Source organism: Triticum urartu, chromosome 6A (assembly GCF_056163025.1).
Source record: "Triticum urartu cultivar PI428250 chromosome 6A, HENAU_Tu73, whole genome shotgun sequence".
NCBI classification, from domain to species: domain Eukaryota; kingdom Viridiplantae; phylum Streptophyta; class Magnoliopsida; order Poales; family Poaceae; genus Triticum; species Triticum urartu.
The window spans coordinates 520,960,849-520,986,273 of NC_141878.1; the positions used below are offsets into that span (position 1 = coordinate 520,960,849).

A 25,425-nucleotide genomic window follows, 5' to 3' on the forward strand; every position below is an offset into this window, starting at 1 on the left:
GGGTGCTGGCCCCAGCATCTCGCTGCCGTAGTTGTAGCACTCGGCTAGTTGCAGACCGCCATCGCTGGTAAAGCTGGGCGTCAGCGGCTAGCAGCGGTGTTTGCTCGCCATTACCAGCGCTTGCCTCTATAGCTTGCAGGTCCATCAGATGTGTTTTGCAGCTCCCCTTGCACAACACCTCAAAGGCTCGTACTCCAGCCCGTGGGGAAGTAGCTTCGCCGGCACGCAGTTGCAGCAGCAGCCAACATATCGAGCGCCGGCAATGGCGATGGTGCTTGGGTGGGGCGGTGCTGCGGAGAGGGCGAGAGCGAGATGAATGGGGAATGGATAAGAGCGAGATGAATGGTTAATGAATAAGAGCGAAATGCGGACGGTGGACTGATATTTCTGTAGCCCCACAAAAAAGAATCGAGGGTTGCGTTGTGTGTGTAGGATTTGCCTCAATCGCGTGGCTCGCGCATGTCCGGCTCAACGCTTGGCCGGCGCGCCGAATCCAAACGTTTTCCTTTAAAAATCACATGAATCACATCACAAATAAATAAAACCACATGAGCTGAATTGACCCATAATAAGCAAGCAAAGACGCGCAGCCGCAGGATCTCGGCCCTCTAATCTTCCGTAGCTCCGAGTCGTCAAGGCCGTCGGCCTCGAGATTGGCGCACCACCGTACGTCCGCTAGAACGTTCCAGCACGCACTCTCAGCCCTCATACCTCCTGAACGGCCCAGATCTTCTCTCCACACTCGCTAGCACATTTTTCTCCGTCCACGTGTACCCGCCACAGAACGGGGCATCCGAGGCACGGACTGCCAGGCACCTCCAGCCTGGCACGCATCACGAGGGCGTCGTCCACGAAGCGAAACTCCCACATCACCACATCGCCTCCATTTTCTATCACCAGCAAATCCCCCATTTATAATATAAAAAGAGCATTATTTTATTTTTCTACTGTATTTTACTCCTGATGCAGTGCTGCCAGTAACCGCTGCGGGTGGTAATAGTAGTAGTAAAAGATCCAGCAAATATCCATCCGATGGTTTCAGAGCGCCAGTGCGGCGGCGCCCTGTCAAGCGCGAGATAAAATCCGCCCCCCGCGACCGCGATTTCCCCCACTTCGCGTTTCCTCTCTCGATTTGTCCAAATCTTTTGTTCCTCCTCCTCCACCAGCGATTAGTTTGTTGTTTCCGGCATCACTCCGCACTAGGCCGCCCGCGCTGGCCTCGTCGTATCCTTCCCCAATTCCGCCGCCCCTCCGCGCCCGATATTTATTTCCTGCCTCAGCATCCATTTCCGTTGATAGATTTTTCCAGCTTTTGCTGCCTCGCCGTCGCTGCTAATATCCGCGCTGGGATATTTCTTCTTTTGCTTTCTTGGCCGCCCCCGGAGGCCTCCGGATCTTTCGATCGCGGCGAGCGGTCGGCTCAAGGTACTTTCTTGTTTTTCCCGATTCTGGCAGCGGCAGAGGAAGTTCTGCTGGGCGATGGAATGATTGCCTGGATGGGATCTAACCGTTTGATTCTTTTTTCTTGTTTGGGATGCCCTGTCTTGTCCGCTCTTTCAGGTAGTTCGTGAATAGGAAGGCTGATAGGTAGGTTATTAGGGTTTTGGGAGTTGTTTTTGTCTCTGCTCCAATACATAGATGATGAAATCCGGGGAGGAAGTTAGTCAGGGTCAGCAAATGAACGATTTTTCGGAGGAGAAAGCTGCTGGGGAATCGGGGGATGGTCGGAAGATCGAGAGGAGCCCTTCTATCAATCTGAATTCCTTGCCTGCAATAGCCCCTGCCACTACGGAGATTGGTGTCTTGCACGGCGCAGTGGAGTCAGAGGCCAACGATGCAAGCACTCACAAGGGAGACGAGTCCAGTGGCACTGATCAGAAGAAGGTTCTGAAGAATGAAGAAGTTGATGAAGCTGAAGTTCAGGCCTGTGCAGATGTGAAGAGCGACTCGGTTGACCCTTTGAACAGCGAGAACCATGCCGGGGAGAAGGATGCTTTGGTAACTGTGGCAGAAAATGAGGGGTGTGCGGATGGTGGCGATAATTATAAGGGAGTTCAAGTTCTCAGCATTGTCAAAAAGGATGAGTCTGAGGAAATTGTTGATTCTATTAATCCTGTGACGGTTGCGGGGTATAGAGAGGAGAAGGGCGCCTCTGGTTCTACTTCTGCAGTTACTGCGGTGCGAGCACCTGGCTCCCGCTCATCTTGTTTCCATGGTGTGACCAGGTAAGATTGGTCTTTTGTTCCTATAATTAGTATTTGGTCAGTGGAAACAGAACAATGTGTTTCACTATATTAACTAAAAAATCATAGGTGGCGCTGCTTACCAAACTTAATCAATCGTGCAGGCATAGGTGGAGTGGGAAATATGAAGCTCATTTGTGGGACAGTACTTGCAGAGTAGAAGGACGGAGAAGGAAAGGGAAGCAAGGTATGCCTCTTTTTATTGGAGCTTCTAGGGGGCAGTTATATACATTGTATCTGTGTGCCACGACCTATTCTTGAAGGACACACTCGTGATAGTTGGCGGTTTATGCTTATAGCCTCGTTGTCGGCGGTCCATTGTAGAATGTGGCTAGGTCTAGGGCAGCATGCACGCAAGAGAGAGCCACAGCCCACGCGTAGGCATAGAAACACTAGAGATAAATAGGTAGATAACTCTTTACTTTCCCCATTGATGGAGACCTTGCTATATGGAGCACAAAGAAAATTAATGATGTACAATTCGGCTAATAGTTAAACAAATGCTAGGACAGAGTAGGACGTATAGTTTGATTAGCTCTGGAAGTATCATAAATACTAGTAGGCAATATATAGTTCAAAGGGAAAAATAATGGAAGATTGTGTCTCACGTGTTTATTTTTTCCGTTAAAAGAAAATGCCAGTTTACTGGCGGTTCCTTTGTGACGTTATCTTTTTCCCCCGTAGTTTCTGTGTTAGCAAGGCAGCACTGTGTCGTTTCTGCATGTCACAACATTTTCTATTTGTCCAAGTTTATAATTTGTATCATCATGCCTTTCTGCGTCATCTGATTCACTGCACTTGGTAGTTAGTAGTGCTGGTGTTACATTCTTGGGCTGCATTAATGCTATCTTCTATTTAACCAATCTTTAGCAAAAGAGTACCGACTCAACATAGGTCTCGTGCAACTTCAAACTCCACTCTTAATTGTTTCCCTTAATAGAAATATACAAAGAGACATAGCTTTCAAAGGAATTGTATCCGTATGTAGGTTTTCTTGTTTTGGTTTAAGTGAAGACTATCCGTGCGTAGGTTTTCTTGTTTTGGTTTAAGTGAAGATTATATTTGGAATGCATTTAGTGGGGTGTGAGATCCTATCACACTGTGCGATGCAGAGTCACCTATTGAATTTGACTATCTTCTATCCGACATGAGGATAGTATATTATGCATTGTGCTTTTTATTTAGAATCAGGAACTTATATTGATAAGTTAGCAAGGTTACATTCTTGCTGAGTACATGGTGCTAAGAAAGCTGGGGCCTGGGATGCCTAGACACAAACCATAGTAGAATGCGAAGAAAAATTATCAGTCAGATGCGCTACCAAGTTGGCTTCTCGCTTTACAAAGATAATATCAAAATCACTAAACACCATAGTGAGCTCCTGAATTTGCATGAGGACAGGAAGAATCATGTCCTGTTTGTCAACCTGGACTTACCATAAGTTTACCGTAAGAATTTGCATTATGCATTATGGCTTTAGGAGTGCTTATTTGCTAACATATAATTCAGGAGTTTTGTGTTCCATAAGGCGATACTTTTAAAACTCAAACCGAACAATTAACCGGTCAAATGGCCAGTTCACTGATTTACTGGTCGAAGATCAGTTTAATGGTTGAATCATCATCATCATCATCAACAACAACAACAACAACAAAGCCTTTAGTCCCAAACAAGTTGGGGTAGGCTAGAAGTGAAACCCATAAGATCTCGCGACCAACTCATGGCTCTGGCACATGGATAGCAAGTTTCCACGCACCCCTGTCCATAGCTAGTTCTTTGGTGACATTTGCCACCACACCCGGGTTCTGATGTGGCGCGTCGCTGAGAGGGTTACGCCCCAACGAAAATCTTTTGGGTTTCATCTCCATAAGAATGGCTGAGTTTTTATGTTGGCTCGCCAAGCCTATCACAACCCTCCTCCTTTACCCGGGCTTGGGACAGGCTATGTTGAGACAACATAGGCGGAGTTAATGGTTGAACCATCAGGTCTAAGAAATTTATTTAGCATCTTTTTTTAGTTATGAAGCAATTGTTAAAAATGTCAACTAGTAATAGTTGTAACAAGATGATATACAAACTATCTTGCCTCTTACATCCTGTCCAGGATTGTAGGTAGGTTGGCAGTGTATCTCCCTTTTGACCATGAGGTGGGGGGTTTGATACCAACTTCGTGAACTAACTAAAATCAGTTCACTATTTTTCTCTTTATATGATCCACTCCTGTGATCTTAACTGGTTCTGGCACTACCATACTACCCTGTCCCTCCTGTTTTGGCTCTTAGAGGCTGTTTGGATCCCGCACGCGCCCGCCCTGCCAATAGCTGGCACGCCAATATATTGGCGAGGGAATCCGCCGCCAGCGTTTTGCCCACTCGTGGGCGTAAAAACTGAACTGCCAGACAATATTTTGGCATGGCTTCAAAATTTTGGCGTCCAACCAAGTGGCCGCCTGCCCTAGCAGTCAACACAATTTTTTTCGTGCGGCTATGATCCAAACAGCCCCTTAAATCTATGTCTTGGACGTTATCTCTTAGCAATTATCACATACTAGCTTTTCTTGAATTGTTCCAAAATTAGGCATAACATTTAATTGTCATGAGTTTTAATGTATATCATGTTATTAACCTTTTCTTGTAGCTTTGTTATTTCCTGTTTCTTTAATATATATACTGTTATATTCAATATATATTCTGGTTGGTTACTGATGGTTTCTTGTAATGGTGTTCCAATACGGCGGTGCTTCAGTTTATTTAGGTAAGCATTATTTATTTCAGTCCTGACATCATGTCTTTCATTATTCTCAAGGAAAAAAGCGATAGGCATTAATTGTGTGTTTTGCCATCGCCTAAGCACATGCCTAGCATGATTAAGCGCTAGGCGTTCTGTTGTGGCCTAGGGCCTAAGGATCTGATTGATTTCTCTCCAAATTTTCTACCACGCAGGAAGTTATGATACTGAGCAAAAAGCTGCCAGGGCATATGATGTTGCAGCTCTTAAATTCTTTGGACTAAATACAAAGCTGAACTTTTTGGTATGTTTTTTCTTTCTCGTTTTTGCTTCCACCGATATAGTTACGGACAAGTGGATCTCATGAGTCAATACTATTCCAGATTTCGGAATATGAGAAGGAACTGGCGGACATACAAGACATGTCTCCAGAGGAATGTGTGACATACTTGAGAAGGTATGTCAAGGGCATATTAATTCAGACTCTTCAGATCAGTGTTCCAGTGAGATGATGACTTTTATAACAAGTCGATTTGTCCTGCAGGAGGAGTAGCTGCTTCTCAAGAGGGGCGTCTATTTACAGAGGAGTTACAAGGTGGCCTCTCCTGTTCATTTTGTTCAGCTTGTTCAAATGGCTAGCTTTTCTTCTTCAAACCAGCTCAAAACTCACATGTAACCATGTCCTACAGGAGGCAGAAAGATGGTCGATGGCAGGCACGCATAGGACTGATTGCTGGAACTAGAGACATTTACCTTGGAACTTTCAGTACGATGCACATCCCTAATTCTGCCCCCCTTGAACTCTCATCAATAGTTACCCATTTTTTAACTGAAAGACAGCATCCCATTTCAATTTCCTGATGTTTTGTTTTCGTGTTTGAACTAGAAACTGAGGAAGAAGCCGCAGAAGCTTATGATATTGCTGCCATCGAGATACGCGGCAAAAACGCGGTGACCAACTTTGACAGAAGCAACTACATGGACAGGGGCATGCATTGTATAGAAGGCGCAGGGTTGAAGCTGCTTGCAACCAAGCCAGAATAGTACCTGATTTGGTATCGTATATTGAACAGATTTGGTTGGCCGTATTTTGGAGCCTAGTGGTACATACAGATAGAAGAACTGGTTGCAGCCTGTCATTATCTGCTGCTGTATGATTCGTCAGATTATATATAGTTCTTTCAGAGAGAATTTCAGTAATTTAGCATGCTTTGTGTCCAGAACAAGATTTTGACCATGCATTACTGTTATAGTGTTTGTAGGCTAGAGTTGCAGTGGAAGATGTTGCTTCATTTCACATGTCTAAAACGGAGAATACATTTTACTTCTAAGTTTTGATGCTTGGTTTAATGAAATATTCAAGTGTATATTCCCATGAGGCAGCTTCTTAAATCCATTTGGCTTCATCTTTTTATCATTCACCAGTGTCGTAACATATGTGCAGCCTGTCATTATCTGCTGCTGTATGGTTCTTTTTATCATTCAGAGAGGATTTCAGTAATTTAGCATGCTTTGTCTCCAGAACAAGATTTTGACCATCTATTACTGTTGTAGTGTTTGACGCTAGAGTTGCAGTGGAAGATGTTGCTTCGTTTCACATGTCTAAAACGGAGAATACAATACTTCTAAGTGTATATTCCCATGAGCCAGCTTCTTAAATCCAGTTGCCTTCATTTTCTCGTTCATTTGCCAGTACTGCAACACATGTTGCTTGGAGAAATATTCTGACTGCCAGAATGCTATTGATGCATACACAAATTTCAGTCATCCATGAGAAAGTCATAACCATCCAAAGCCAGAACCTATTTACAAGATTTCATAATTGTTCAGCTATGTAATATATCAAATCTAAATACGATCCTCTAGAATTCTCCCCTTGACCTGGTCTGACCAATTCCTACATTAAAGGCACTGAAGGAGAAATCACACAAAATGCAGGGCTAAATATAGTATATAAGCTAAAAAGAACTAGCAGCACATCAGGTGAACATACATTGTGTCACCTGACGCCTGAACAGAAGAGCTTTCCAGAATCAGTAATTCGGGTGGAAGAATGGATTCACATCCCTCGCTTCCAGTTCTCGTTCAGCCCTGGCTCTCCTTTCCACCTCTACCTCCTCCAAAATTGAGCGCCTCGCGTTTGTAGTCTTAAACTGTGAGTGAAAATTAGGTAGTGCCAAAGATTAATCCGCATGAACATATTGTACTGTCGCATCGAACAAGAAAAAAGATGCTAAACGCGAAATTGAGAACATCTCTGGTGTGAACAAGGATGTTAATTGTAAAAGAAAAGGAGACTAAGGTGGGGCACTTATTTCCACTTAGTTTATATTCTATAAAATTCTGCATCCGCTCCTGAAGACATGATACTCCAACAAAAACACATGTAGAAACTGCATTACCTCCCTAAATCAGGTCACTTGCGACCTTTGGAAGTTGTATTCTCTAGACCATACTAATAAATGGTTACTGGAAATAGACAAAGGGAGGGGTATGCAAGGGAAAACTTAGTGTAGAAGTTATGTCACAATGGAATATGTATTTTATGAACAAATAACAAATTTTGAATGTTCAGTTGTTCACTATACTCAGGATGGACAGAGTACATCTTCTAAGCAAAGGGATAAAACACTTGCCGCAAGTTTAGTGTTAACCGTTGAACTTAACAAGCCAACTTACTAGGTCGAGTGGACCACATTCTAAACCCATGACAAGCCTATAAAACATTAACCTACCAATGGTCACTTTTCTGTAAAGAGTAGCTTACAGTATTGACAAAAACAATCTATTGTTTAGATGTGACATAGGTCATTTTGATAGTCATTCTATGATCCAAATCTGAAGGTTCATAGGATAACCATGACATCTAGTGAATCAGATAACCATGTGACATCTAATATGCAGCAGTATAGAACCCTCAACACTTAATGCTAAAATTCCGTAATCAGTAATCACATTATCATGCATTACAAAAGTCAACTTTAATCGCTGAGGAAGTATCACTGGTGACGCTTCTTACTGCACAAAGAACTGCTGGCCACTTGCCACCATATTCGCAAACGTGTACTGTAAAATTTACATAAGATAGACCATACCTTGTTAACGAGAGTCTCAAATGCTTTTGATCCATTTTGTTCAATGTATTTCTGTGCAGCTGAAATTACATCGTCAGGTTTATCTGAACCTTCCTTTTTTGGAAGATACCAGATGTTTACAACTTGCTGGTTCACAATCATTGGCCGCACAAAATGCTCATAAACATGCGCAGCACCGTTGAAGTAGGGCAAGACCAACCAGCAATTGAAAAACAGCTTTCCATAAGACCAGAAAGGGAGCCTGCAAAGCGCAAACATTAGTCTGTAGTAACTAGTAAGCATATCCATCCATCTCATGATGTACTTAACATAAATCTATTCCCAGCCATGAGGATAGTAGCAAATCACAAATTATAGTATTATACTACCAAAGCAGAGAAGGTATGGGGAAAGAAATTTATTTAAAGAAATCGCAGGTCATAAGGTTCCCAGGTGATCATTACAGTAAGACACACACTCTACTAATCCCACTATATTAGACAGTATCATAGTAACAAGGAAGTACTGAAGGATTTACAAAAAAGAAAAGTCCAATGAGATAGGGAACTGCCTTTTACCATTCAATTACTGCAGCAAAAGTGAGCTCAAACAGAGTGATAAACGAGTACAGCACCCAGTAAGTGAGCCATTGCTGATCATCTATAGGAGATTTTGTTTCTATTGCTCGAACAGACGCATACCTGCAAACGTGTCAATCAAAGTCTTAAATAAAAAAGGAAAAAAAAGAAACAATTGTGGCAAAATGGAAGGACAAGGATAAGTTTGTATCTGCTTGACGAGAAAACATTTACTTACAGAGGATAAGCGAGTGAAACTATGGGCCTGCAAGAAAAAGAAAAATACCTCATCAGTACTAATACAGGATGAGAACTGTTCTAAAATCCACAAGTTGACTGCATTAACTGCTTCCCCAATTTACAGCACCCAAGTAACTAGTAAGTGCAACTTAACTAATGGAAATAACGCTAACTGCAGCTAAAATGTTCTTGCATTTGCTAATCATAATCTAGCCATATACTGAGATGGCATATATGACATAGCCATGTCACGAATGTCCCAAATATAAATATGTGTTATCTTGATTATTATGGTCGTATAATGTGGGGGTATCCCAGTCTTACGGAACATCATCAGAGGGCACTGGTACGTTATGCAAAAGATGTAAAACCATAAACTCTAAATAGCAAGCCCTACTGGTAAAAATGCTAGGATTTTTTTTTATCGAAAGCACTAACTGTATGTTGATCCTTCCGTGGAACCATACACAATGACATGTCTTGCCAAAGAAGCTGAGGAACGAATCTACATAAGACCCGCAAAAAAAAAATCTACATAATCTAAGCCGGAAGACAGGTCACATATGATGAAGTCCTAAGCCAGAAGTACTTCATTACATCAATGTTCTGCAGGTCCTTTCAGAGCTTCCTTGGCAGCCCTGATAAATCAGTCCTCTGAATTCTATTGGTAGTACGTCGTAATGTCTGACGAACCAAAAACCCTGAACCCTGCCATGAATTTATCTGCCTGAATCCAACCACACATGCAAAATTTCCCCACCACATACACTAACAATCGAAGTTCCTACCGCAAACCACTGAACATTTGAAGATTTGAGGCGAGACTGTGAGCGACACTACAGCCCGTAGCCCACAAACCAGCGCACAAAACGACCACCCCGACCCGAGCGAAACAGCGCCGCCCGGCACGCCATTGCTACCAAGAACACGAAGCTAATCCGTCCAACGAGAGGAACAGGGAGCAGATCAGGGAGAGAGGCGGTACCGACCCGGCGAGGACGTCGAGGTTGCTGACGAGCACCTTGAGGAAAGATCCGGACCCCATTTGCGCAGCAATCCGCTCCCCCGAAGCTGCGAATCTGAGGAGTTGAGCTTGAGGGCGGCAGTAAATCGCAGGGGGTTGCTGATTTATTTCCGCCGCCCGGGGTTGGGTTGGGTTGGTTTGGAAGGAGGCCACCTACCTTTTCTTGGGTTCCTCTGGTTTCTTCACCCTTTCCTTCCGCCGCCCCACGCTTTCTTGTTGCCTTGTGTGTTTCTTTTGCTTCGTGGACCTGACGGCCGTGCTTCCGGTGAGCAGCGGGCGGCACGCGTGGACCCAGATCTCGTTGAGCGTCCGCGGGGAACTTTTTTTCTGCTTTTTTTTCAGAAATAGTTTTTTTAGGGGTTTCAGAAATACTAGTTTTCTTTCTACTTTTTTTTGAGACATAGTTTTCTTTTCTGCTATAAAGCACGCGCTGGAGCTGGGTCCGGCCCGTGTGGGACGAGCCCACGAGAGAAAAGAGGCTGGGACGTGATACCGCAAATGCTAGAAATCGCCCATTGCGAGATGAAACAATATCTCGCCCCAAAGCGGAAGTCTATTTCGGAAACCTTCCATCCAGTTTTGGAAAGGCTCCGAGCATATTCTTTTTTTTTCCTTTTTTGTGTGTTACTTTCTGGATTATTATTAGGTCATGTACAATGATGCTATTTTAGGAGTGCCATGTAGAATAAATGATAAGGTGGAGGAGAGAGAACTCATAAGAGAAGTCTTGTCTTCTCTTATTTAAGATAAGACAAAAGATGATCTCTTAACACAATATGTTTCACCGTATTTTTAGGAATTGCTAGTTATTGAAGATAAGACTAAGAGATGACCCATTGTAAATATTTTTCTTTGTCATCTCTAAATTACATGCAAAACTTGAGATAAGACTATCTTATCAACCATTGTACATGCCTTTAGGACCGTAATATTTGACACACATGTGCCATATAGCTAAAACTATCACACAACTTCTTCCTCCTTTTAATTACATGCATGATTGCATTAGGATGAATCACACTCATTTCACGTGCATTCTTCCTCTAATTACATGCATGCATTAGAGGACAAAAAAGTTGATGTCATTCTAGACTCTACTTATTCTGAAAATTTAAAATGTTTTGTAGCTCAAACCAGCGGTCTAATACAAAAACCGTTTTCACAAAAAAGATTCGTCACGACGAGATCTTCGAAACTAGATCCCATGTTGGTATGTTCCGACGACTTTTTCCGTGTCAGAAGTTACCGCGCCTCTGCTACATAAGTTACCACGCATGTGGTATGCAACTTACCGTGCTATTTTCAGATAAATTACCAAGGTATGTTTTTCAACATCTTTTTTCTCTTCTTGGTCAAAGTTATTGCGGTGTTTATATGTAAGCTATCGGGTATGCGCTCTTACCATGATATTTTTCATATAAGTTCTTGGGGGTATGTTTTTCAACAATTTTTTCCGCTGTTGGTCAAAATTACCGTGGTGTTTGTACATAAGCTATCGGGTATGCATTTAGTATATTACCGTGCTATTTTCGTAAAAAGTTGCCTGGGGTATGTTTTTCAACAAAAAATTCCCTCGATAATAGTTACCGCGGCGTTTGTACGTAAGTTATCGGGTGTGCGGTTCATATATCACCATGCTATTTTCACATAAGTTATCGGGGGTATATTTTTTAACAACTTTTCTTCCCTTGGTCATACCGCGATGTTTGTACGTAAGTTATTGAGTATGTGGTTCTTATATTACCATGTATTTTCACAAAAGTTACCGAGGGTATGTTTTTCAACAACTTTTTTGCTTTAGTCAAAGTTATCGTGGTGTTTATACGAAAGTTATCAGATCTGCGGTTTGTAGATTGTTGTGCTATTTTTCACATAAGCTACCGGAGGGTATATTTTTCAATAACTTTTTTTTCAACCCGCAAAAGTTACCACGATGTTTGTACATAAGTTATCGGGTCTATGGTTCGTTATTAACATCTTTTTTCACATAAATTATCCGGGTATATTTTTCAATAACTCTTTTCTCCTTGGTCAAATTTACCGCAATGTTTCTATATAAGTCATCGGGTATGTGGTGTGTATTGCCATGTTATTTTCACAGAAGTTACTAGGGGTAAGTTTTTCAAGAACTTCTTTCCCTTGCCAAAGTTATCGCGGTGTTTGTACCTAGGTTATCGGATCTGCGATGCGCATGTTACCATCCTATTTACACAGAAGTTATCGGGATTATATTTTTCAACCAATTATTTTCTCCCACTAAAGTTACACTTTGTTTGTACCTCGAGTTTGCGGTTCGTATTTACCGTATTATTTTCACATAAGTTATCAGGGGTACTTTTTTCAACATTATTTTTCCCTTTGTCAAAGTTATCGTGGTGTTTGTACCTAAGTTATTGGATATGCGGTCCATATATGTAGCGACCAGACCTCAAACGGTCCAATCTTTGTGCTCCGGTGTCATCTCTAGATTAGTAATGCTTACACCGCACAGTACTTGAAGAATTTATAACAGAGTAGCAATCACACAATTATTACATCGAGTGTCTTAAAAGAGAACTTATTACAATAAATATGACTTAGGGCCATCTAATAACGATAGCAGCGGAAGGCTTGGAAGATAAGTGAGTCCATCAACTCCAACGGCATCACTGAGTATAGAACCACGACCTAAAAGCACCTTACTCGTCATCTGAAAAGTCTGCAACATGAACGTTGCAGCCCGAAAATGGGTCAGCACATGAAATATGCTGGCAATGTAACACATATAGAGCAATGAAAGAATAAGGCTATACTATATGCATATTTGGCTGGTAGAAAGCTCTATGGTTACAATTGTGCGTAAAGCCAATTTTTTCCTACTGCAAAGGAATACATTTTATTTAACTATCATGGTGGTTGTTAAACATTGAGAGTGTAGACACCCTCTCAATCCCAATTAAACATCATCATTAAACCCAACAAAATTAATTAAAGTAACATGATGAGATTCACATGATAATCCAAGTACTAGATACTCAAGTTGTCCATAACCGGGGACACGGCTAACCATGATTAGTTTATACACTCTGGAGAGGTTTGCGCACTTTTCCCCACAAGACTCGACTCCTCCGTTGGGATTCTCGCACTACATGGTGTTTGAGAAACGGATGATCGAGACATAGTCTTTAAGAAGCGCTCACACCTTACGAACGGGTAGACCGTTACACCTACTTTCCCCTACATCTGTTAGTCTACCACTGTAAGAGTTCGCACAACTTAATCAACTATGCTAGAGCCCATAGTAGCTTGTGGCTGCACACGGAAGTTTCTAGTATGAATAATCTCATGATCCCTTTGAGCCTGGGTGGCGGTCCAAAAGAAAAACAGGCAATCGCTGGAATACTCAGGTGCCTCAATCCACCCAGATGTATATTTAAGTTGCCACCTTAGATAAACCATTAATTTAACAAACTCACTGAAGGAAATATGCCCTAGAGGCAATAGTAAAGTTATTATTTATTTCCTTATATCATGATAAATGTTTATTATTCATGCTAGAATTGTATTAACCGGAAACACAATACATGTGTGAATACATAGACAAACAGAGTGTCACTAGTATGCCTCTACTTGACTAGCTCGTTAATCAAAGATGGTTATGTTTCCTAACCATGGACAAAGAGTTGTCATTTGATTAATGGGATCACATCATTAGTTGAATGATCTGATTGACATGACCCATTCCATTAGCTTAGCACCCGATCGTTTAGTATGTTGCTATTGCTTTCTTCATGACTTATACATGTTCCTATGACTATGAGATTATGCAACTCCCGTTTGCCGGAGGAACACTTTGTGTGCTACCAAACGTCACAACGTAACTGGGTGATTATAAAGGAGCTCTACAGGTGTCTCCAAAGGTACATGTTGGGTTGGCGTATTTCGAGATTAGGATTTGTCACTTCAATTGTCGGAGAGGTATCTCTGGGCCCTCTCGGTAATGCACATCACTGAAGCCTTGCAAGCATTGCAACTAATGAGTTAGTTGCGGGATGATGTATTACGGAACGAGTAAAGAGACTTGCCGGTAACGAGATTGAACTAGGTATGGGATACCGATGATCGAATCTCGGGCAAGTAACATACCGATGACAAAGGGAACAACGTATGTTGTTATGCGGTCTGACCGATAAAATATCTTCGTAGAATATGTAGGAGCCAATATGAGCATCCAGGTTCCGCTATTGGTTATTGACCAGAGACGTGTCTCGGTCATATCTACATTGTTCTCGAACCCGTAGGGTCCGCACGCTTAAGGTTACGATGACAGTTATATTATGAGTTTATGCATTTTGATGTACCGAAGTTTGTTAGGAGTCCCGGATGTGATCACGGACATGACGAGGAGTCTCGAAATGGTAGAGACATAAAGATTGATATATTGGAAGCCTATGTTTGGATATCGGAAGTGTTCCGGGTGAAATCGGGATTTTACCGGAGTACCGGGAGGTTACCGGAACCCCCAGGAGGTATATGGGCCTTAGTGGGCCTTAGTGGAAGAGAGGAGAGGTGGCCAGAGATGGGCCCCGCGCCCCTCCCCCCCTTGGTCCGAATAGGACAAGGAGAGGGGGCCGGCCCCCCTTCCTCCTCTCTCTCTCCTCTTTTCCTCCTCCGCGAATCCTATTCCAACTAGGAAAGGGGGGGGAGTCCTACTCCCGGAGGGAGTAGGACTCCTCCTGGCGCGCCTCCTCTTGGCCGGCCGCCCCCCCCCCTTGAGCCTTTATATACGGAGGTAAGGGGCACCCCTAGAGACACAAGTTGATCCACGTGATCATATTCTTAGCCGTGTGCGGTGCCCCCTTCCACCATAGTCCTCGATAATATTGTAGCGGTGCTTAGGCGAAGCCCTGCGACAGTAGAACATAAAGATCGTCACCACGCCGTCGTGCTGACGGAACTCTTCCCCGACACTTTGCTGGATCGGAGTCCGGGGATCGTCATCGAGCTGAACGTGTGCTAGAACTCGGAGGTGCCGTAGTTTCGGTGCTTGATCGGTCGGGCTGTGAAGACGTACGACTACATCAACCAAGTTAACGCTTCCGTTGTCGATCTACAAGGGTACGTAGATCACACTCTCCCCCTCTCGTTGCTATGCATCACCATGATCTTGCATGTGCGTAGGAATTTTTTTGAAATTACTACGAAACCCAACAGTGGCATCCGAGCCTAGGTTTTATGTGTTGATGTTATATGCACGAGTAGAACGCAAGTGAGTTGTGGGCGATATAAGTCATACTGCTTACCAGCATGTCATACTTTGGTTCGGCGGTATTGTTGGACGAAGCGGCCCGGACCGACATTACGCGTACGCTTACGCGAGACCGGTTCTCCCGACGTGCTTTGCACAAAGGTGGCTAGCGGGTGACAGTTTCTCCAACTTTAGTTGAACCGAGTGTGGCTACGCCCGGTCCTTGCGAAGGTTAAAACAACACCAACTTGACAAACTATCGTTGTGGTTTTGATGCGTAGGTAAGATTGGTTCTTGCTTAAGCCCGTAGCAGCCACGTAAAACTTGCAACAACAAAGTAGAGGACGTCTAACTTGTTTTTGCAGGGCATGTTGTGATGTGATATGGTCAAGACATGATGCTAAATTTTATTGTATGAGATGATCATGTTTTGTAACCGAGTTATCGGCAACTGGCAGGAGCCATATGGTTGTCGCTTTATTGTATGCAATGCAATCGCGCTGTAATGCTTTACTTTATCACTAAGAGGTAGCGATAGTCGTGGAAGCATAAGATTGGCGAGACGACAACGATGCTGCGATGGAGATCAAGGTGTCGCGCCGGTGACGATGGTGATCACGACGGTGCTTCGGAGATGGAGATCACAAGCACAAGATGATGATGGTCATATCATATCACTTATATTGATTGCATGTGATGTTTATCTTTTATGCATCTTATCTTGCTTTGATTGACGGTAGCATTATAAGATGATCTCTCACTAATTATCAAGAAGTGTTCTCCCTGAGTATGCACCGTTGTGAAAGTTCTTCGTGCTGAGACACCATGTGATGATCGGGTGTGATAGGCTCTACGTTCAAATACCACGGGTGCAAAACAGTTGCACACGCAGAATACTCAGGTTATACTTGACGAGCCAAGCATATACAGATATGGCCTCGGAACAGAGAGACCGAAAGGTCGAGCGTGAATCATATAGTAGATATGATCAACATAGTGATGTTCACCAACGAAACTACTCCATCTCACGTGATGATCGGACATGGTTTAGTTGACTTGGATCACGTAATCACTTAGAGGATTAGAGGGATGTCTATCTAAGTGGGAGTTCTTTAAGTAATATGATTAATTGAACCTAAATTTATCATGAACTTAGTACCTGATAGTATCTTGCTTATGTATGCTTGATTGTAGATAGATGGCCCGTGCTGTTGTTCCGTTGAATTTTAATGCGTTCCTTGAGAAAGCAATGATGGTAGCAATTACACGGACTGGGTCCGTAACTTGAGGATTATCCTCATTGCTGCATAGAAGAATTATGTCCTGGAAGCACCGCTAGGTGCCAGGCCTGCTGCTGGAGCAACACCAGATGTTATGAACGTCTGATAGAGCAAAGCTGATGACTACTCGATAGTTCAATGTGCCATGCTTTACAGCTTAGAACCGGGACTTCAACGACGTTTTGAACGTCATGGGGCATATGAGATGTTCCAGGAGTTGAAGTTAATATTTCAAGCAAATGCCTCGATTGAGAGATATGAAGTCTCCAATAAGTTCTATAGCTGCAAGATGGAGGAGAACAGTTCTGTCAGTGAGCATATACTCAAGATGTCTGGGTATTGTAATCACTTGATTCAACTGGGAGTTAATCTTCCGGATGATAGCGTCATTGACAGAATTCTCCAATCACTTCCACCAAGCTAAAAGAGCTTCGTGATGAATTATAATATGCAAGGGATGAATAAGACTATTCCCGAGCTCTTCGCAATGCTGAAAGCTGCGGAGGTAGAAATCAAGAAGGAGCATCAAGTGTTGATGGTCAACAAGACCACTAGTTTCAAGAAAAAGGGCAAAGGGAAGAAGAAGGGGAACTTCAAGAAGAACAACAAGCAAGTTGCTGCTCGAGAGAAGAAACCCAAGTCTGGACCTAAGCCTGAAACCGAGTGCTTCTACTGCAAGCAGACTGGTCACTGGAAGCGGAACTGCCCCAAGTATTTGGCGGATAAGAAGGATGGCAAGTTGAACAAAGGTATATGTGATATACATGTTATTGATGTGTACCTTACTAGAGCTCGCAGTAGCACCTGGGTATTTGATACTGGTTCTGTTGCTAATATTTGCAACTCGAAACAGGGACTACGGATTAAGCGAAGATTGGCTAAGGACGAGGTGACGATGCGCGTGGGAAACGGTTCCAAAGTCGATGTGATCGCGGTCGGCGCGCTACCTCTACATCTACCTTCGGGATTAATTTTAGACCTAAATAATTGTTATTTGGTGCCAACGTTAAGCATGAACATTATATCTGGATCTTGTTTGATGCGAGACGGTTATTCATTTAAATCAGAGAATAATGGTTGTTCTATTTATATGAGTAATATCTTTTATGGTCATGCACCCTTGAAGAATGGTCTATTCTTATTGAATCTCGATAGTAGTGACACACATATTCATAATGTTGAAGCCAAAAGATGCAGAGTTGATAATGATAGTGCAACTTATTTGTGGCATTGCCGTTTAGGTCATATCGGTGTAAAGCGCATGAAGAAACTCCATACTGATGGACTTTTGGAACCACTTGATTATGAATCACTTGGTACTTGCGAACCGTGCCTCATGGGCAAGATGACTAAAATGCCGTTCTCCGGTACTATGGAGAGAGCAACAGATTTGTTGGAAATCATACATACAGATGTATGTGGTCCGATGAATATTGAGGCTCGTGGCGGATATCGTTATTTTCTCACCTTCACAGATGACTTAAGCAGATATGGGTATATCTACTTAATGAAACATAAGTCTGAAACGTTTGAAAAGTTCAAAGAATTTCAGAGTGAAGTTGAAAATCATCGTAACAAGAAAATAAAGTTTCTACGATCTGATCGTGGAGGCGAATATTTGAGTTACGAGTTTGGTGTACATTTGAAACAATACGGAATAGTTTCACAACTCACGCCACCCGGAACACCACAGCGTAATGGTGTGTCCGAACGTCGTAATCGTACTTTACTAGATATGGTGCGATCTATGATGTCTCTTACTGATTTACCGCTATCGTTTTGGGGTTATGCTTTGGAGACGGCCGCATTCACGTTAAATAGGGCACCATCAAAATCCGTTGAGACGACGCCTTATGAACTATGGTTTGGCAAGAAACCAAAGTTGTCGTTTCTGAAAGTTTGGAGCTGCGATGCTTATGTGAAAAAGCTTCAACCTGATAAGCTCGAACCCAAATCGGAGAAATGTGTCTTCATAGTATATCCAAAGGAGACTATTGGATACACCTTCTATCACAGATCCGAAGGCAAGACTTTTGTTACTAAGTTCGGAAACTTTCTGGAGAAGGAGTTTCTCTCGAAAGAAGTGAGTGAGAGGAAAGTAGAACTTGACGAGGTAACTATACCTGCTCCCTTATTGGAAAGTAGTGCATCACAGAAAACTGTTTCTGTGACACCTACACCAATTAGTGAGGAAGCTAATGATAATGATCATGAAATTTCAGAACAAGATACTACTGAAACTCGTAGATCAACCAGAGTGAGATCCGCGCCAGAGTGGTACGGTAATCCTGTTCTGGAAGTCATGCTACTAGATCATGATGAACCTACGAACTATGAAGAAGCGATGGTGAGCCCAGATTCCGCAAAATGGCTTGAAGCCATGAAATCTGAGATGGGATCCATGTATGAGAACAAAGTGTGGACTTTGGTTGACTTGCCCAATGATCGGCAAGCAATTGATAATAAATGGATCTTCAAGAAGAAGACTGACACCGACGGTAATATTACTATCTACAAAGCTCGACTTGTCGCAAAAGGGTTTCGGCAAGTTCAAGGGATTGACTACGATGAGACCTTCTCACCCGTAGCGATGCTTAAGTCTGTCCGAATCATGTTAGCAATTGCCGCATTTTATGATTATGAAATTTGGCAGATGGATGTCAAAACTGCATTCCTGAATGGATTTCTGGAAGAAGAGTTGTATATAATGCAACCAGAAGGTTTTGTCGATCCAAAGGGAGCTAACAAAGTGTGCAAGCTCCAGCGATCCATTTATGGACTGGTGCAAGCCTCTCGGAGTTGGAATAAACGCTTTGATAGTGTGATCAAAGCATTTGGTTTTATACAGACTTTTGGAGAAGCCTGTATTTACAAGAAAGTGAGTGGGAGCTCTGTAGCATTTCTGATATTATATGTGGATGACATATTACTGATTGGAAATGATATAGAATTTCTGGATAGCATAAAGGGATACTTGAATAAGAGTTTTTCAATGAAAGACCTCGGTGAAGCTGCTTACATATTAGGCATTAAGATCTATAGAGATAGATCAAGACGCTTAATTGGACTTTCAAAAAGCACATACCTTGACAAAGTTTTGAAGAAGTTCAAAATGGATCAAGCAAAGAAAGGGTTCTTGCCTGTGTTACAAGGTGTAAAGTTGAGTCAAACTCAATGCCCGACCACTGCAGAAGATAGAGAGAAAATGAAAGATGTTCCTTATGCTTCAGCCATAGGCTCTATCATGTATGCAATGCTGTGTACCGGACCTGATGTGTGCCTTGCTATAAGTCTAGCAGGGAGGTACCAAAGTAATCCAGGAGTGGATCACTGGACAACGGTCAAGAACATCCTGAAGTACCTGAAAAGGACTAAGGATATGTTTCTCGTATATGGAGGTGACAAAGAGCTCATCGTAAACGGTTACGTTGATGCAAGCTTTGACACTGATCCGGACGATTCTAAATCGGAAACCGGATACGTGTTTACATAAACGGTGGAGCTGTCAGTTGGTGCGGTTCTAAACAAAGCGTCGTGGCGGGATCTACATGTGAAGCGGAGTACATAGCTGCTTCGGAAGCAGCAAACGAAGGAGTCTGGATGAAGGAGTTCATATCCGATCTAGGTGTCATACCTAGTGCTTCGGGTCCAATGAAAATCTTTTGTGACAATACTGGTGCAATTGCCTTGGCGAAGGAATCCAGATTTCACAAGAGAACCAAGCACATCAAGAGACGCTTCAATTCCATCCGGGATCTAGTCCAGGTGGGAGACATAGAGATTTGCAAGATACATACGGATCTGAATGTAGCAGACCCGTTGACTAAGCCTCTTCCACGAGCAAAACATGATCAGCACCAAGGCTCCATGGGTGTTAGAATCATTACTGTGTAATCTAGATTATTGACTCTAGTGCAAGTGGGAGACTGAAGGAAATATGCCCTAGAGGCAATAATAAAGTTATTATTTATTTCCTTATATCATGATAAATGTTTATTATTCATGCTAGAATTGTATTAACCGGAAACATAATACTTGTGTGAATACATAGACAAACTAAACGTCACTAGTATGCCTCTACTTGACTAGCTCGTTAATCAAAGATGGTTATGTTTCCTAACCATGGACAAAGAGTTGTCATTTGATTAACGGGATCACATCATTAGTTGAATGATCTGATTGACATGACCCATTCCATTAGCTTAGCACCCGATCGTTTAGTATGTTGCTATTGCTTTCTTCATGACTTATACATGTTCCTATGACTATGAGATTATGCAACTCCCATTTGCCGGAGGAACACTTTGTGTGCTACCAAACGTCACAACGTAACTGGGTGATTATAAAGGAGCTCTACATGTGTCTCCAAAGGTACATGTTGGGTTGGCGTATTTCGAGATTAGGATTTGTCACTCCGATTGTCGGAGAGGTATCTCTGGGCCCTCTCGGTAATGCACATCACTGAAGCCTTGCAAGCATTGCAACTAATGAGTTAGTTGCGGGATGATGTATTACGGAACGAGTAAAGAGACTTGCCAGTAACGAGATTGAACTAGGTATGGGATACCGACGATTGAATCTCGGGCAAGTAACATACCGATGACAAAGGGAACAATGTATGTTGTTATGCGGTCTGACCGATAAAAGATCTTCGTAGAATATGTAGGAGCCAATATGAGCATCCAGGTTCCGCTATTGGTTATTGACCAGAGACGTGTCTCGGTCATATCTACATTGTTCTCGAACCCGTAGGGTCCGCACGCTTAAGGTTATGATGACAGTTATATTATGAGTTTATGCATTTTGATGTACCGAAGTTTGTTCGGAGTCCCGGATGTGATCACGGACATTACAAGGAGTCTCGAAATGGTCGAGACATAAAGATTGATATATTGGAAGCCTATGTTTGGATATCGGAAGTGTTCCGGGTGAAATCGGGATTTTACCGGAGTACCGGGAGGTTACCGGAACCCCCCGGGAGGTATATGGGCCTTAGTGGGTCTTAGTGAAAGAGAGGAGAGGTGGCCAGAGATGGGCCGCGTGCCCCTCCCCCCCTTAGTCCGAATAGGACAAGGAGAGGGGGCCGGCCCCCCTTCCTCCTCTCTCTCTCTCTCCTCTTTTCCCCCTCCGCGAATCCTATTCCAACTAGGAAAGGGGGGGAGTCCTACTCCCAGAGGGAGTAGGACTCCTCCTGGCGCGCCTCCTCTTGGCCGGCCGCCCCCCCCTTTGAGCCTTTATATACGGAGGCAAGGGGCACCCCTAGAGACACAAGTTGATCCACGTGATCATATTCTTAGCCGTGTGCGTTGCCCCCCTCCACCATAATCCTCGATAATATTGTAGCGGTGCTTAGGCGAAGCCCTATGACGGTAGAACATCAAGATCGTCACCACGCCGTCGTGCTGACGGAACTTTTCCCCGACACTTTGCTGGATCGGAGTCCGGGGATCGTCATCGAGCTGAACGTGTGCTAGAACTCGGAGGTGCCGTAGTTTCGGTGCTTGATCGGTCGGGTCGTGGAGACGTACGACTACATCAACCAAGTTAACGCTTCCGTTGTCGATCTACAAGGGTACGTAGATCACACTCTCCCCCTCTCGTTGCTATGCATCACCATGATCTTGCGTGTGCGTACGAATTTTTTTGAAATTACTACGAAACGCAACACTCACATCTGTCATGGATACACTCACCCAATCCACGTCTACAAGCATAGCATGGCAATTTAAGCAAACGTAGAAGTAACTCCCAAAGGTTTGATAATAACAGGTAATAGGTACTACCTCATCTACTTCCCAAACCCACAATTTAATTAGATCCTGATCATGCAATGTGTGAGGATTGATCTAATGCTATAAAAATTGGGTAGTAGGAGGTATGATCAAAGTGTTACTTGCCTTGTTGATGATCCGCAAAACCTAGCGATTCGAAGTGGCAAGCTGCGCACTCCGGGTACTCTATCGCAAACAAAGAAGGACAAAATAAGTACTCAACTAATGCACAGGTAAAACTCAAATAAGAGATCTAACCAGAAAGTTCAACTTAAAAACTCCGGTTGGCAAAAAGAATCAAATCGAACGAAGCAACGAAAGACAAACGGCAAAAGAAATAGGCTTCGTTTACTATTCTGGATCTATGTCAAATTTTATAGAGGCAAAAACTTGTGTGAGTTGGTTAAACGGAACAGAATTTTGAGACGAAACTCCAGGCGCTTGAATCGCCTGATTTCGATAAACGAGCGAAAAATTATACTAGAACGAAAATCGGATCAGAAATCGCGATCAGAAAAATCACGGATTTAGTCCGAGAAAAAGAAAAACGACGAACAAATTAACGAACAAATGTTCATTATCTGGATCTAAACGATGAACGCGTTCATTAAAACGAACGAACGAGCGAACGCTCGCTAATTAACTAAACCGAGAAAAAAACCGACCTATCTAAAAAAACGAATATAAAAAACCCGATGAAAACCAACGGTTTTCTAAAAAAACCGGCGGGCGGCTCGACCTCGTCGGCGGCGAGCTCCGGCGGTGCAGGCGGCGGCGGCTAGGGCGGGCGGCGCGGGCGGCTAGGGTTTGGGGCGGCGGCGGCTTTGGGCTGAGGCGGCCCGGGTGGCGCGCTATATAAAGCCCCCGGCCATGCGGAGTCCTGGCCGGACACGGCCCAAAGTCGGTTCGGTTTTCTTAAAATAATTATGCTCAGACAAAAACAAAAGGAATACTAAACGGACTCCAAAAATCCTGAAATAAATTTTCCCCGGCTTCTAAAATCAAGCCGCACAGGATGAACATTTATTTGGGGCCTAAATGCAATTTTGAAAAACGCACATTTTTCCTAAATTCGAATAAAATAGCAAATAAATCCAAACTAAAATCTTATTTGATTTTATTATTAAATCCTCAATATTTCTTTATTTTGGGAAAGTTATTTTATTCCCTCTCTCATATTTTTATGATAGAAATAATTGAAGATAAAATAAATAAAATCAAATGATTCTATTTTCAAAATTTGAGAAACTCAAATATGAAAATAACGAAATCCCCAACTCTCTCCGAGGGTCCTTGAGTTGCGCGAAATTTCTGGATCAACCAAAATGCAATAAAATATGATATGCAATGATGATCCAGTGTATAACATTCTAAATTGAAAATTTGGGATGTTATAATATATTACCGTGCTATTTTCACATATAAGTTATCAGGTTATGTTTTTGAACTTTTTTCACCTTGGTCAAATTTACCGCAATGTTTGTACCTGAGTTAATAGGTTTGCAGTGCTTACATTACCATGTTATTTACGCATAAGTTATCATGGGTTCGTTTTCAATAAATTTTTTATTCCGGGTCAAAGTTACCGCGGTATTTGGGTATAATTAAGTTATCAGGTTTGTGGTGCGTATATAACCATGCTATTGCACAAAAGTTATTCGGGAATGTTTTAAACAATTTTTCCCCTGGTCAAAGTTATTACAGTATTTGTATGCAAATTATCAGACCCATGGTGTGTACATTACCATGCTATTCACACAGAAGTTTCAAGGTTCCTACCTTCAACAACGATTTTTTATATTTGTATAACACAACTACGAACAACCTAGGGCAGATTCACAATTACCTAGTGCACTGATTAGCTTCAAAGAAAATCTATGTGCATAATGCATATAATCGTTTCTAACTAGTATCCTTCTCTGTGTGTTGGTAGAATAGTACATTCATAACTACAGAATTTCCAATCAATGGACTTGCAAAGTAATATTCTTGCAGCTTCCCATCCATAAGCTGATAAGCAGTTGGTAGTACTAAGCATATGGAGAACAATTATCAACTGAGTTGGAGTCACTCCACTAACTGATTTCTCAAGTCATCAATAAACCATAAATTATGACGATCCCTGAAATTTTTGGTGTAGTAAAAGGATAAGTTCATGTGTTGTACAGTGAAACAAAAGATGTGGATAACCAGTAGTAACACTTCTAGGTGGAAATTATTGCAGAAATATAACATGTTCGTCGCTCAGATTGGTTGTGCAGCCATTTGTAAAGAGTGTTATGGAAGCACACAAGATTGATGATGAGTTAAACTAAAGCAAGATGCAGTGAATTTGTACACAAACATGCAGATATTTTTGCTCCATTTTCTTTCTAACAAAGTCTGTGTACAAAGTACTAAGTACTAGTACTGACCCTCTCTTCAACTTCAACGAGAAATGAACCAGACTGTATCTACAAGCACTACTACATAGGTTCGGAGAACAAACACTATGAACAAACACATTCATGCTAACTCAGGCCATAGCTGCTGCTGTTCCAGCTTCACGAGAGACGCCTCCGCGGGATCACAGAAAAACTAGCGCTAGTTCTACCGACTAAATGAAGTAATAAACTCCGGCACCACCGCGCTTCTGCCCATAATTTTGTGTCCAATTCTACTGACAAACTGAACTCCAGCATCACGAAAGCAACCATGAATAAGCAAACAACTCCGGTGAGTGATGTGGACGGGCCTAGGATCACAACCCAGTTGAGCGAGCACAGCATCAAGGGCTTCATCTGTCAACCAATCGATTCGATCGGCGCTAGTTACTGCTAGGCCAAATCAGTCGAGAACTCCTCCCCTATCCCACCCGACGAAGCAGGAACCCGACTCTGCTGGATCGATTCCTTGCCGCCGATGAAGGGAACCGCCTGGCCGTAGGGGCGAGAGCAAACGAGAATGGGTGAAGAGCTCGTCCTAACTCGACGACATCCCTATTGGGCGACTCAACCTATGCCGTACGAGGGGATAAGGTAACAGGAGAGAGGTAGGAGAGCGGCAATGTGCGGATGTACCAGTGCCCCGCGTAGGGCTGGACCACGACGACGGACGCCGACGGGGAAGACGACCGCCGCCGCACGGAGTGGCCCAAGGCGCATGATGACCCACAAGTATAGGGGATCTATCGTAGTCCTTCCGATAAGTAAGAGTGTCGAACCCAACGAGGAGCAGAAGGAAATGGTAAGCGATTTTCAGCAAGGTATTCTCTGCAAGCAC

General features: G+C 43.0%; 2 protein-coding genes across 3 annotated transcripts; one reads left to right on the forward strand and one right to left on the reverse strand.

Moving 5' to 3' along the window:
• Window positions 1-913: 913 nt before the first annotated feature.
• LOC125531024 (AP2-like ethylene-responsive transcription factor BBM2) lies at window positions 914-6,374 on the forward strand. Its single transcript, XM_048695428.2, has 9 exons — window positions 914-1,425; window positions 1,561-2,225; window positions 2,348-2,430; window positions 4,989-4,997; window positions 5,186-5,274; window positions 5,354-5,427; window positions 5,515-5,565; window positions 5,660-5,736; window positions 5,857-6,374. The coding sequence occupies exons 2-9, from the start codon at window positions 1,639-1,641 to the stop codon at window positions 6,012-6,014; spliced, it is 1,128 nt and encodes a 375-aa protein (XP_048551385.1). The 5' UTR covers window positions 914-1,425; window positions 1,561-1,638; the 3' UTR covers window positions 6,015-6,374.
• Window positions 6,375-6,681: 307 nt separating this feature from the next.
• On the reverse strand, window positions 6,682-10,126 carry LOC125531025 (HVA22-like protein a). Of its 2 annotated transcripts, XM_048695431.2 has the most exons (6): window positions 9,852-10,126; window positions 8,861-8,887; window positions 8,623-8,745; window positions 8,066-8,306; window positions 6,964-7,123; window positions 6,682-6,881 (listed from the first exon to the last, which is right to left on the reverse strand). In XM_048695431.2, exons 1-5 carry the CDS (start codon window positions 9,905-9,907, stop codon window positions 7,004-7,006), a joined length of 567 nt encoding a protein of 188 aa, XP_048551388.1. In that variant the 5' UTR covers window positions 9,908-10,126; the 3' UTR covers window positions 6,682-6,881; window positions 6,964-7,003. The 2 variants fall into 2 exon arrangements, with proteins under 2 accessions (XP_048551388.1, XP_087384722.1); XM_087528596.1 differs by having other exon boundaries at window positions 6,682-7,123.
• Between the last annotated feature and the right edge of the window lie 15,299 nt (window positions 10,127-25,425).

What these genes read in the sequence shown, in the direction of transcription:
- LOC125531024 (XM_048695428.2), top strand. Translation starts at nt 1,639, where the DNA reads ATGATGAAATCCGGGGAGGAAGTTAGTCAGGGTCAGCAAATGAACGAT. An exon ending in TGTGTGACATACTTGAGAAG is followed by an intron (nt 5,428 to 5,514) that starts GTATGTCAAGGG and finishes TTTGTCCTGCAG; the next exon opens with GAGGAGTAGCTGCTTCTCAA. An exon ending in ATTTACAGAGGAGTTACAAG is followed by an intron (nt 5,566 to 5,659) that starts GTGGCCTCTCCT and finishes CATGTCCTACAG; the next exon opens with GAGGCAGAAAGATGGTCGAT.
- LOC125531025 (XM_048695431.2), bottom strand. Translation starts at nt 9,907, where the DNA reads ATGGGGTCCGGATCTTTCCTCAAGGTGCTCGTCAGCAACCTCGACGTC. An exon ending in AACCTCGACGTCCTCGCCGG is followed by an intron (nt 8,888 to 9,851) that starts GTCGGTACCGCC and finishes TTTTTCTTGCAG; the next exon opens with GCCCATAGTTTCACTCGCTT. An exon ending in GTTTCACTCGCTTATCCTCT is followed by an intron (nt 8,746 to 8,860) that starts GTAAGTAAATGT and finishes ACACGTTTGCAG; the next exon opens with GTATGCGTCTGTTCGAGCAA.